Source organism: Petaurus breviceps, unplaced genomic scaffold (assembly GCF_028583685.1).
Source record: "Petaurus breviceps papuanus isolate PSGF00001 unplaced genomic scaffold, PetGlider_PUasm1.0 90778, whole genome shotgun sequence".
Lineage (NCBI taxonomy): Eukaryota > Metazoa > Chordata > Mammalia > Diprotodontia > Petauridae > Petaurus > Petaurus breviceps.
The window spans coordinates 2,375,754-2,388,625 of NW_027187343.1; the positions used below are offsets into that span (position 1 = coordinate 2,375,754).

General features: G+C 39.3%; 1 protein-coding gene across 1 annotated transcript in view; it reads left to right on the top strand.

The window, feature by feature from the left end:
* Positions 1-12,872, top strand: part of LOC138146985 (kinesin-like protein KIF28) — a 47,160-nt gene that overhangs the window by 33,472 nt on the left and 816 nt on the right. Inside the window, exons 13-20 of the mRNA XM_069069130.1 lie at positions 941-1,082; positions 5,788-5,906; positions 7,112-7,219; positions 9,538-9,812; positions 10,844-10,978; positions 11,935-12,101; positions 12,318-12,421; positions 12,646-12,790. Coding sequence (XP_068925231.1) covers positions 941-1,082; positions 5,788-5,906; positions 7,112-7,219; positions 9,538-9,812; positions 10,844-10,978; positions 11,935-12,101; positions 12,318-12,421; positions 12,646-12,790 — 1,195 coding nt within the window. The remainder of the gene's footprint in view (positions 1-940; positions 1,083-5,787; positions 5,907-7,111; positions 7,220-9,537; positions 9,813-10,843; positions 10,979-11,934; positions 12,102-12,317; positions 12,422-12,645; positions 12,791-12,872) is intronic.

Consider the following 12,872-nt stretch of genomic DNA (forward strand, 5'->3'; position numbering starts at 1 on the left):
CCGGTGCTCTTACTCACTGTGCTACCTGGCCGCCCTTTGCTGACATTATTAATGAAATGTATGGCTAGCAACTTTGATATTTGCTTAAGTCTTATTAGTTGATTAAAGGTTTTTATATATAGTGAAAAATAAAAGTGAAAAACTGCTTATGAGAAAAGAGGTCTCTCCAGTTAAATATTTAATAACCCAGAGTGGGAGCTCCAAGCTAATTGTTTAAATAAAATAAATTCAGGGCAGGGGAACCTGCCATTTGTGGCCTCAAGTTCCCCACTCCTGGATTAAATGCTTGAAATTCCTTTCAACTCTCAAGTTTTGTGATGCTTCAGATCTAAGATATGATGTCTTTGAAGGGAGTGTGGGGGCAGGGAAAGATTCCTAAAAGTGCTTTGTAAAACTTTCAAGTGCTGTGCAAATGTGAGTTATTATTTTTAGAAGCACAGATTCTTCTTGGGATTATGTGGCACATTCTTATAAAGGTGTGACCTGACCTACTATTCTTAGTCATATTATTATCCTTTTAGTTTGTGGGAAGTTTGTTCTAATTCTCCTATATAACACTGACATTCATATATATATATATATATAAGACAGGACTTTCTGGTCTTTATGGTTCTAAAACGAGTTCTCTATCCATTATACCACCCTTCCTCTCTCCCACACATACTGTGTGACCATGGATAGATCACATAATGTTTCAGTGCTCTGGTTAATTCTCTAAGACTATAAATTACAGGAAAAGTGCCAACTTCCATTGGTAGAGGGTGTTTTCCCATCTGGGAGTTCCCAGTATCAATAAAATCAGGATTTCCATCCCTATTCCTATGCCTTGGACTCATATCCCTCTCCAGGCTTGTAGTACAATTATAATTCCTTCTCAAACCAGTGATATTTAATATCAGGAAGGATGCTGGGATCCTTTAATCCACTGTCTTTTCCCTAGGACCGAGTTATTTTGGGATCCAACAGTGCCTACCTCTACATTGGATTTCCTTCTGAACGTAGCAAGGACTGGGCAAGGTTTGATTATGACTTTTTTCAGTCTGAGCTTGCAGCAGCAGAGGGAGTTAGTGTAGATAAACTTGGTAAGCATAATTCACGTGTCTTATATGTGATGTTTTCAGTGCACTGACTTTACTTGATTGTCTATGTTACTAGTATCCTCATCAGTTCTCCAAAACTTGTCACCTCCATTGTGTGTCTCTCCTAGAATGAAGGTAGATTTGTACACCATACATGGGCTCTTTAGATTTCATGGTTTTCAGGAATTTGGATGGGGGAAAAATTACATCTTTATTTTCACTTTTAGTTTCTTTGTAATCCTATGTATTATATTTTATGCATTTAAAAACAAGATTCTGAGAAATGGTCCATAGCCTTGATATAGTCCAGCCTCTCTTTTTATAGATGAGGAAACTAAGGCTCTGAAAAGCTAAGTGAGTTGTCCAGGGCCACCAGAATTTGAACACATGTCCTCACTTCAAATACAATACTTTTTTTATTACATTGAAGGCTGCCTCTCCTTAATAAAAGAAGACAAGCACCGTTAGTTTGCCTAGTAAATTGGTGGTACCAGGGGGTGGAGTCAAGATGGTGTAGAAACAGGACCTCCATGCAGCTCTGGCTCCTACCACATCCAATTCATGTAAAAGGGGACTCTGAACAAACTTTGGAGCTACAGAACCCACAAAATGACACAGAGAAGCTAACCTCCCGCTGAAGATAACCCAGCAGGCCTGCAGGAATCAGCCAGCACAGTGCTCTGGGAGCTGACCCCAGCCCCAAGGGAGCAAGAGGTTTTAGCCCCAGGGCAGGTCTGACCAGCCACCTGCAAGAACGACTCCAGATCACCAGCAGCTGTGGTAATCCAGAATTATCAACACATACATGCTAAGGACAAAGTGAGAGGTCAGTGCAGTGTGGACTTTGGGACCCAGTAGTTGGGAGTGCATTGGCTTTTGCCCCTGGGGCAAGAAGCTGCTGAGGGGTGAGCACAGCTGCTCCCACATGGCAGCTTCAGCTCCTAGACTGCAGAGAGTATGGGGAACCAAGCAACCAGTCTGAGGAGTAATCATTTTTGCTTTAACCTGCTTGGATCTGGATTGTGGTCTAGGGTAGAGATCCTGGGGTGTGTGACCAGCTTGCCAGAGCATGTGGAGGCTTCAGAGAGGGCACCTAACTAATACCTCTGGCAGCTGAGAAAACTCCAGCATTTGGAACAAAGCTCCTTTGTCTGGTGGCAGAGTCCTACTGTGGCAAAAAGCCAAAAAGTCAAATAACTGAGTGGCAACATGACCAGGCAAAGGAAGCAAAACAAACAGAAGACTCCAACATTAAACTCCTATTTTGGGGACAAAAAGGAGCAAAGCATGGAACAGGAGGAAGACAGTGAAGTCAGAACTCCTGCACCAAAAGCTCCAAAGGAAAATATGAGCTGGTTACAGGCCATAGAGGACCTTAAGAAGCAGATAAGAGAAGTGGAGGAAAAATTGGGAAGAGAAATGAGAATGATGCAAGAAAATTATAAAGTGAGAGTCAACAGCCTGACTGAGGAAAATAACACCTTAAAAAATAGACTAATTCAAATGGCAAAAGAGGCTCAAAAAGGCAATGAGAAGAATGCCTTAAAAAGCTGAATTTGCCAGATGGAAAAAGAATCTCAAAAGCTCACTGAGGAGAATCATTCCTTCAGAATTAGATTGGAGCAAATGGAAGCTAGTGACTTTATGAGAAATCAAGATGTTGTTAAACAGATCCAAACCAATGAAAGAATAGAAGGCAATGTGAAATATCTCATGGGAAAAACCACTGATCTGGAAAATAGATCCAGGAGAGAGAATTTAAAAATTATTGAACTACCTGAAAGCCATGATCAAAGAAAGAACCTAGAAATCATTCTCCAAGAAATTCAAGGAAAACTGCCCAATATTTTAGAACCAGAGGGTAAGATAGAGGTTGAAAAAATCTACTGATCACGTCCTGAAAAAGATCCCAAAAAGAAAACTTCTAGGAATATCATAATCAGGTTCCGAAATTCCCAGATCAAGGAGAGAATATTACAAGCAGCCAGGAAGATACAATTTGAATATTGTGGAAACACAATCAGGATAACTCAGGATCTGGCAGCTTCTATACTGAGGGATCGAAGGGCTTGGAATATGATATTCCAGAGGTCCAAGGAGCTGGGATTAAAACCAAGAATCACCTACCCAGCAAAACTGAGTATCATGTTTCAGGGGAAAATATGGTCATTCAGTGGAATAGAGGACTTTCAAGCATTCTTGCTGAAAAAACCAGAGTTGAATAGAAGATTTGACATTCAGATACAAGAAGCAAGAGAAGCATGAGAAGGTAAACAGGGAAAAGAAATCATAAGGAACTTATCAAAGTTGAACTATTAACAATCCTACATGGAAAAATGATCATTGTAACTGATGAAACTTTTCTCAGTATGAAAATAGTTGAAGGGAATAGAAACATATATGTGTCTATATCGGAGGGTATATGGGCATATGAATTCATATGTGAATGTGTGTATATATGTTTACAGGTATACATAGATAGAGAGCACAGGACCAATTTAATAGGAAGGGATGATACTTAAAAGGTGAAATTAAGAGGTGAGAGAGGAATATAATGAGAGATGGGAAGAGACAGAATGGGGTAAACTATCTCATATAGAAGAGGCAAGGGAAAAATGGTTACAATGGAGGGGAAGAATAGGAAGCCAAAAGGGAATGGGTCAACCTTATTCTCATTGAATTTGGCTCAGGGAAGGAATGAGATACACACTAAATAGTATCTCACCCTCCAGGAGAGTAGGGGGGAAGGGGATGAGATGGAGGGATGATGGAAGGGAGGGCAGGCCAGGGGTGAGGGAAGTTGGAAGTACCCACTACTGAAAAGGGATGGGATCAAAGTAGAGAATAGAAAAAGTGGAAGGTGGGATAGGAGGGAGGGAAATATAGTTAGTCTTTTACAATATATCTACTATGTTAATGTTTTGCATTAGCTACATATGTACAACCTATATTGAATTGCTTATCTTCCCAGTAAGGGTGCATGAGAAGGGAGGAAGGGAATGAATCTGGAATTCAAAGTTTTAAAATCAAATGTTTAATAGGGGTGGCTAGGTGGCACAGTGAGTAAAGCGCCGGTCCCAGAGTCAGGAGGACCTGAGTTTGGTTCCAGCCTCAGACACTTAACACACACACACAAAAACCAACTGTGTAACCAAGTAAAGCAAGTTACTTAACCCCAATTGCCCTCCAAAAAGGCAAAAAAAATAAAAAATAAAATCAAATGTTTAAATATATATATATACTATTATTAATACTGTTTTACATGGAACTGGGAAATAAGATATACAGGCACTGGGGCATAGAGATCCACCATGCCCTACTGGAAAAGTCGAAGAGGGCATAGGAGAAGATATGGGAGAGAGCAGATTGAAGGAGGGGATATCCTGTGAGACTGCTATTTTGGGGCAGTGGGTAGGGGAAAAAATGGGGAGAAAATTTGTAACTCAAAATCTGGTGGAAATGAATGATGTAAATCAGAAGTTAATAAAGCATTTGAAAAATGAAAAAAAAATGGTGGTACTCATGGTCATGAATAATAGAGATAAGATGTTTATCAGATAAAGAATATTCATAAATCATCCAAAGTAATTTCGCCCTCCTACCTCCAAATGTTTTTCTTTGACAAAATACCCTGATTTATCTTTGCTTCTCTCCCTCTCTGCTCCTTCTCCTGGGGTAGTGAATAACAAAGTGAACACATGCTTTATATTCCACACCAACTATACTACTTGTTGTTCCATGACCTCAGCTTTCCATCTTCCACAAGTTGTTTCCTTCCTGCCATGACCTCCCTTCTGAGCTCTGCCTCTTACCTTCACTACCGGAAGCCTTTGCTGATCCCCCTCTGCTCTCTCTCTGTCTTAGACTTATTTTATATTTACTTTTCTGTTTATATAGAATGCCCCTCATCAGAATGTATACTTTTGAGGGTAGGGATGGTTTTTTGGTTTTGTGTATTGAGGTGTATAGGTAGGTATGAAAGTAGATTCATTAAAACCAAGGAAGTATATGGTATCTTGATCAGAAAATTACTATCAAAACAGTAGACTCCTTGAACCCAGGACCAGTACCTTAGGCATCTTTGTCTTTCAGGGAGTACCTATCAGAGAGTCTTTCACTTGGCAGGTACTCTTGGCATGCATGCATACATGGATGAATGAATGAATGAAAAAGTCTTTTGAATTCTGATACTTGCTAAATGAAAGTTTACTGACTTCTGGGAGCCAAGATGGTGGAGTAAGCAGTAAATCACTGTAACTCTCCCATTTTTACCTCCAAACAACCATAAAATAGCACCCCAAAACAAATCCTGGAACATCAGAGCCAGCAAAGATTAGTAAAGGACTCACAAAGGAAAATGCTGTCTACATCCAGATAAAGAACTGATAGAATCTGAATGCAGATCGAAGCGTATTTTTTCACTTATTTATTCTTTTTCATGGTTTTTTTCCTTTTGATCTGTTTCTTCTCTCACAATGTGACTAATAGGGAAATATGTTTTATATGATAGTACATGTATGACCTATATCAAATTGCCTACCATTTTTGGAAGAGGGGAGAGGAAAGAGGGAGAGAGAAAAATTTGAAATTCAAAATCTCGAAAAAATGAATGCTAAAAACTGTCTTGATGTGTAATTGGGAAAAAATTCTATTAAAAATAATAAATGAAAGTTCGTTTAACTTTCATTTAATTTCTGTTTCCTAAAAGGTGCTGTAAATAATAAAGATGGGAAAGTTGATCCCAGTGTTCTGGCTGTATTCCAGGATTATATTAAATTGATACCTTTGGTTGCAGAAGCAAATCAAATGAGTGAAGAACTGATGAAGGTAATTTATCAGTGCTGGTGTAGCCCAACCAGGGTCCTTTCACTTCTCCTCAAATACACTGTACTTTTTAATTTGGTTAGTCCTTTTCTGGGTGTGCCTTTTGTTTACATACACACATACACACACACACACACACACACACACACACACACACACACACACACATGCCCCTTAGGTGTAGGCAGTTAGGTGCCACAGAGGACAAAAGTAGCACTGAGTTTTGAGTCAAAAAGACCTGAGTTCAAATCCTGCCTCAGGTATTTACTATCTGGGTGACCCTGGACCAGTCTCTTAACCTTGATCAGCTTTAGTCTCTTCATGTATAAAATGAGAGAGTTTGAGTTTGATTGCTTCCAAGACCCCTTTCTGCCTCTAAATCTGTAATTCTATGAGGTGTGTATAGGTTCCTCTCTCTAAAAAGAAGACAAAGCAAAAAAAAAAAAACATGGATTAGAGTGAACTGAGCACGGAGCAATATTTTAAATTTAAACAAACACCTCAGAGATTCAGAATCTCTTGATTTCCAAGAAGACTGTCATGACTGCTGCCCTGGTAGAAGCTTAGAATCTCCAGAGAGATCCAGTAGGATTGTCCATGAATGCAATCCCTTTTCTAAGATTCTTAAACTCTAGTTTAAGCTGGGGAGGCTGAGGCTGGCAGATGGCTTGAATTCAGGTGGTCTGAGCCCCAGTGGGGCTAAGAGACCCTAAGAGGTGGAGAGAGTGGGTCCAAGTTTCCGTGATAATCAGCAGTGAGCCCAGATACTGCAATTCAAGCCTGGGTAAAATAGGGAAACCCAGCCTCAAAAAATACAATAAAACTAGAGTTAGTATTAAAATAACATCCTTGGTTTAATAAGGTCAGCTATTTATAGTAGGAAGAGACCTTAGTGGTCATTTAATAGAATCTCTCATTTTAAAGAAGAAACATGACCCCAGAAATCGTTCAAGGTCACGCAGCTGATCTGTGTCAGAGTAGGAAGTAGAACATGACTGTTCTGTCCCAATGACATGAAGGATTTGCTGCAGTTTGGGTTTGACCTGTTTGTGTGCACCCCCTTCGTTCCCTTGAGCAGGAGTAATGCATTTAGGCCAGCACACTTCATAAAGTTTGTTTCTTAGTTGTGGAAAGATGAGATGATAGAGAATATATCCTGAAGCCTGATGAAGTTAGAATAGCCTTCTGAAAAGTGTTTCCTTTTCCAGGGGCTTAAATTGGAGCTAAGAGTGAAGAATTTGGCATCATCCGATTCTAAAGGTTACGATCTGCAAAAGGAAGTCATAGTGAAGGTGACCAACAGAGAGACTCAGGAGGTGAGGTTGCATGGGGAAGGCACAAACATTCATTTGTAGGTGACTGTGCTTCATTTGAAAATGTTTCCCTCATCCATGGAAGCAGAGAATGACTACAAATGTAGGTGAACAAAAGGTAACAAAAAGACAAACTGAAGAATCTGCTCAAAAGGTAAAGGAACCATGGCCCATGTAATAGACATACAGAACAATGGGACTGATTTGGAAGACCAAGCAAGGAGTTTAGAACATTGAGTTTAATCCATATCTCAGAAGAAACCAGTAAAGAAAAGAAGCTGTCCACCCTCTCCCACCCCCATAAACAAAATAAAACAGAAAAAAGAAAAGAAAAAAATACTTTTGACCCAATTTCCTATTCTTTTGACTGTTTGAAAGATGGGTTGTTTTTCTGTTGTATTCAACTCTTTGTGACCCCTTTTGGGATTTTCTTGGCAAAGATACTGGAGTGGTTTGCCATTCTCTTCTCCAGCCCATTTTACAGATGAGGAAATTGAGGCAAACAGAGTAGGTGACTTGTCCAGCGTCACACAGCTTATGTGTTTGAGGCCAGATTTGAACTCAGGAAGATGAGACCTCCTGATTCCAGACCTGGCATTCTATCCACTGTGCACTGTTTCAAATGTAAATACTGGTTTTAAACCACTGACATTGAATGGAGGAAAAAACAGTGAGGATGGAGAATTGTACAATTTTCTTGGTCAACTCACTCCAACTTTTAAAAATTCTGAAATTGTGTTTTATATGTAACCTAAATCTAGGTTCAAATCCCATCTTTAGACATTTATATCACTTGTCAGGTATGTTAGAGTGGCAGTTCCTTTCAAATACAGGTTGGCCTAAATGACTGATGAGGCCCCTTTCAATTATCAAATTCTGTGATTCTGACCCCGTACAAGTTGCTTAAATTCACTGTGCATCAGTTTTCTCATTTGAAAAATGAGAGGGTTAGTCTCAATGGCTTCTAAGGTGTCTTCCAGCTCAAGAACTATGATCCTGTTCCGTTGGTGAAGATAGAAAAGCGCTAGTCACCATCCAATAACAGCCTTAATATATCTGATGTCTCATGAAGCTCTGTGTTCTGTCTTCCCTCTCCAAATGAATAGCCCCTCTAGTTTCCCCTTCACCTCCAGGTCTGCTCTCTGGGCCCTTTTCAAAATCTTTTTCTTTGGTTGTGGAATTCAAAACCAGACACAATATTCTAGAAACTTATACACATACAAAAAAAAAAAAAAAAAAGGAAAATCATCATGAAAGTAATGACTGGAAAGGGAATGAAAGCCAGTTGTGTACTGAGAATGATGGGCAACCTGAGAAGTACACTAATATACTAGAGCTACTGAAAGAATGAGAGAAAGGCTTCTGGGGTACTAGATAAATCCTCTATGGGAAATTTATGATAAAATATGGCCCAGTTTCCCAGGATGAGGTAAGTGTGGGGAGAGAGGATCTCTGGGGACAAAGACACAAAGTTAGAACATACAGTTCCTAACTTGCTGAGTTCCTGGAGTGCTAAACATTTTTTTTGAGTTGCAAATAGAACATTGCAGCTTCCTAAATGACTGGTGGCTTCTATGAATTTTCTGCTGCAGTCATGCACCACATCTATGGGAGGTTTTGCCCAAGTCCAGGCCTGTTGGAAGTACTAGTAGAAATGGTCTGTGATTGAGATGGTCAACCCTTGTACTTTTTCATTTCCAGATGTGAGTGTGTTCTGGGATGTGTTTACCTCAAACTGTGAGTGTTTTCCAAGTGTAGATATGAGTTCAGTTGTTTAGACATCATGGGAATAATGCTAGATTAAGGTTCTAAACCCTGTGGCCTTCCCTTAATGATCACAGACTGCCCCACTAAGCCTGGCCAGTCATTGTATCAGGAGGGTGAAAGAGATTGTTGACTAACAACACAGCACATTCCCTGCTTATGACCTTGCAACAGTAGCTTGATCCACTGTCCCATCTGACTCATTCAATTAAATTCAACAAATACTATGCAGTACCTACTTGGAGGCAGCTAGCGGTGCAGTTGGACTAGGAGTCAAGAAGATACGAGTTCAGATTTAGCTTCAGACACTTCCTGTGTGACTCTGGGCAGGTCACTTAACCTTTGTTTGCTTCCATTGTCTTATCTGGAAAATGAGCTGGAGAAGGAAATGGCAAAGTACTCCAGTATCCTTGCCAAGAAAACACCATGGACAATATGATCCATGGGGTGAGAAAGAGCTCCCAGGCATGATTACCTGAGATCACAACACTCATCCAGTTAGAATAGAGTTTTTAAAAAATCATTAAAATGTTATTAATCTTACTTTGCATTTCCAGGTATGGATGTGGTCTAAAGCCAAGTTCATTAACAGGAAATACCTCATGGAGGAAATTTACCAGCACTTTCTGGATGGAGAAGACATCCATGTAGCTCAAGAAGACGACCCATTCTGGGATCCTCTCGAGGCCGTTCATTTAGGATCTGCTCACATATGGCTCCAGTCTCTTGCTTATTGCATGAAGCTTGAAGAGCAGGCAGAACTTTTGAACTCTGAAGGGCTGGAAGAGGCCATCCTTCTCATCAACATAACCCCATGTTCCAGAACAGGAGAGTGGGTTTCTTCTTCCCTTCTCTTCTTTCCTTCTCTTGAAACTTTTCTAACCATATTTGGAAAATTCACAGGCGGCAGTACGGTCTATTGATAAATGTACTAGACTTAAGAGTCATGTTTAATCGTGTATTCACTGAAAATCTGCTATACAGATAGTACTGGGCTAGAAACTTTGGGGGATGTTCAGTTGTTTTTTTTTCAGTTGTGTCCAACTCTTTGTGACCCAATTTGGGGTTTTCTTGGCAAAGATACTGGTTTACCATTTCCTTCTCCAGCTTGTTTTATAGATGAGTAAATAGAAGCAAAGATGGTTAAGTGCTTTCCCCAAGGTCATATAGCTACTGAATATTTGAGTCCAGATTTGAACTGGTCTTTCTGACTCCAGGTCCAGCACTTTACGATGATACCTAGATGCCCCAAAGAAGTAAAAATACTTGTTATAAGTAACTTATTGGATGACTTTAGGTCTGTCAAGTAACATCTATGACTCCATTTCCTTGTCAACAGAGGGAACAATAGGATTATATTTACTTATCAACTTGATGTGTTTGATGGATAGGAAGAAAGATCAGTGAGGACTGAGATGTTGTCTTGTCAGTAGCAATGCAAAATGCTTGCATAAATCCAAAATGTTGTTATTGATTTTTCTTTATTTCTGTGCAACAAAAAGCTATGAGTTCTTTAAGTTAAAACAGTAGCCATGTGATTTTGAAGTCCTCCCAGTGACTCTAGCTCTATGTGTCCAGAGCTGTAGCAATCTAACCATTAGCAGTATCCCAGGAAACCAAAAATTGAACTCTCCTTCATGGACACCAAGCACACCCCTCCCACTTAGCACAGTGCTTAGCACATAGCATATACCTAGTAAATGCATTTTTAGTCATGCAAATACATGTATACTTAATTATAATTACTGTAGACCTGGTGGTGTGTCCTCTTCCCCTCACAATCCTTCTGTCATCCATTAATGATACCTCAGGGCAACAGTCAATATTTTTGCATACAATGCATTTCCTTCTCCTGTTTTACAGGGCTTATGGTGAGGATGATGTGGTTATCGACCCCTTAGAGCTGCTTGGCAAGAGGATTGATTTCCAGATTCAGATTATACAGTGCCTTGGCATTAAATGGCTCAAGGAAAATGCAAGGAGGGGCATACAAATTGGGTATTACGCTCCATTGGTTCCTAACAATTATGTTCTTTGTTAACCTGGTAGTCTAAATATGAGGCCACTCCAATTTTTATTTATTTAATTTTTAAAGAGTGATTATTCTAGGTATACTACAAGCGTTCTTTTATTTTTTTTTTTTGCTTTTTGGAGGGCAGTTGGGCTTCAGTGACTTGCCCAAGGTCACACGGCTATTTTGTATGTGTGTGTGGTGTCTGAGGCCAGATTTGAACTCAGATCCTCCAGACTCCAGGGCTGGGTGCTCTATTCACTGTGCCACCTAGCTGCCCCCACTCCAATTTTTAGTTGTATTTTCTCTCGCTTCTTTTTCAATTACAGAATACACCTATATGAACATCCATACATGTACTTATACAACCACATAGTATATGTGATTTAATAACCATGAGCTCTTTCCTCTAAACCAATCTACCACCATTTTAGATTCATTGCAAATCTCCTAAATATCAGCAAGGATTATGTGGTATGTGCCACATCTAAAATAGAAAACTGGTTGGTAGTGGTATCCTAATATTATGTTGAAGAAATATGATGTTTAAAACCCTATTTATCTGTTTTCCAACATCATCTAATATAAACAGCAAGAGATAATTATCTAACACATGGGACACATTTATATTTTTACATATGCCTGGAGCTATTCATTACACATTATAAAATGTCGAGACTTAAAAACATCCACCTACTGGAAAAAGTAACATTTAAATTCCATGTAGGTGGTAAACATATAAAGCACTGATTTCTTCAAGAGATACATAAGAATTTCAAGGCATCCTTAATGAGATTACAGTAGCAACTTCTAGTTGCTTCTTAAGTGTTAGAGTGGGCAATTATAAGGCCACATTTTAGGCTATACATGTTGAAGTAACACTGTCCTTGTTCATGAAAATGACTCCATAGTCTTAATGCCTATGTGGGGTTCTTTTTTTCAGCTACAAAGTCTATGACCTTCCAATCACCTTGTACACAAAGCCTGTCTGGAAAAATGTGAATGCCAAAATTGAAGAGACAGTCCATTTTGTGGCCTTAAATGCATCTCATGAGTTCTTGAGTTACTTACAGAAAAATGCTCTAATTGTTGATTTATGGGGTCTTCAAGGTATCTTTTAAATTTTCTTTTGGGGGGAATCATCTTTTTAGACAAGTCTGCATACCCATGTAACTTTTCCAGTTTTTGTTCACATTCACAGGGCTTCCTAGCTCCTTAATCCAGAATGTGACTAATACAGTTAGTAATATTATCTCCTCTACTGAACTAAGAAGACAAGCTTGAACTTCGGTTTTTTTTCTTTAAACAATCTGTATCCTATCACAGAAGGCTGTACTGAACTGAACTGTACTCACAAAGACCTTATCACATGGGAAGGCAACATTTTAGTAGACAATATGAAAACATTAACAGCTCAAGAGGCCAACCAGGTAAGCATTCAAATGATACATTAATTAGAAAATGACTACACCTGTTTCAGTTATGAGTTGGGTTTTTTTTTCCACCTTAATCAATGTGACTCTCATTTGTCCCTGCCACTTCCAAAGGATTTTTCACATTATGCTAAAAGTAATAATCTCCAGAAAAGACAGCTAGGCAATCTATGAAAAGATGAGACTAGAATAAGTTATTACATGCCGGAATTACTTTATAGGCTACATCAAATCAAATGGCAGAACTTTATTTGAAGCTGCTGAAGTTAGAACAGGAAACAGAACTGCTCAGAAACATTAACAGAGCCCTAAGAGAAGAGAACGTGCTTCTCAAGGATTCACTAAAGGGATGTGGTCCTGGACAAGGTCAGTGATGCACTTAAACCCTGTTTATGTTATCAATGATAGGCTTCCAATTAGGATGTTTCTCAGACTGCTGCACTGCAGA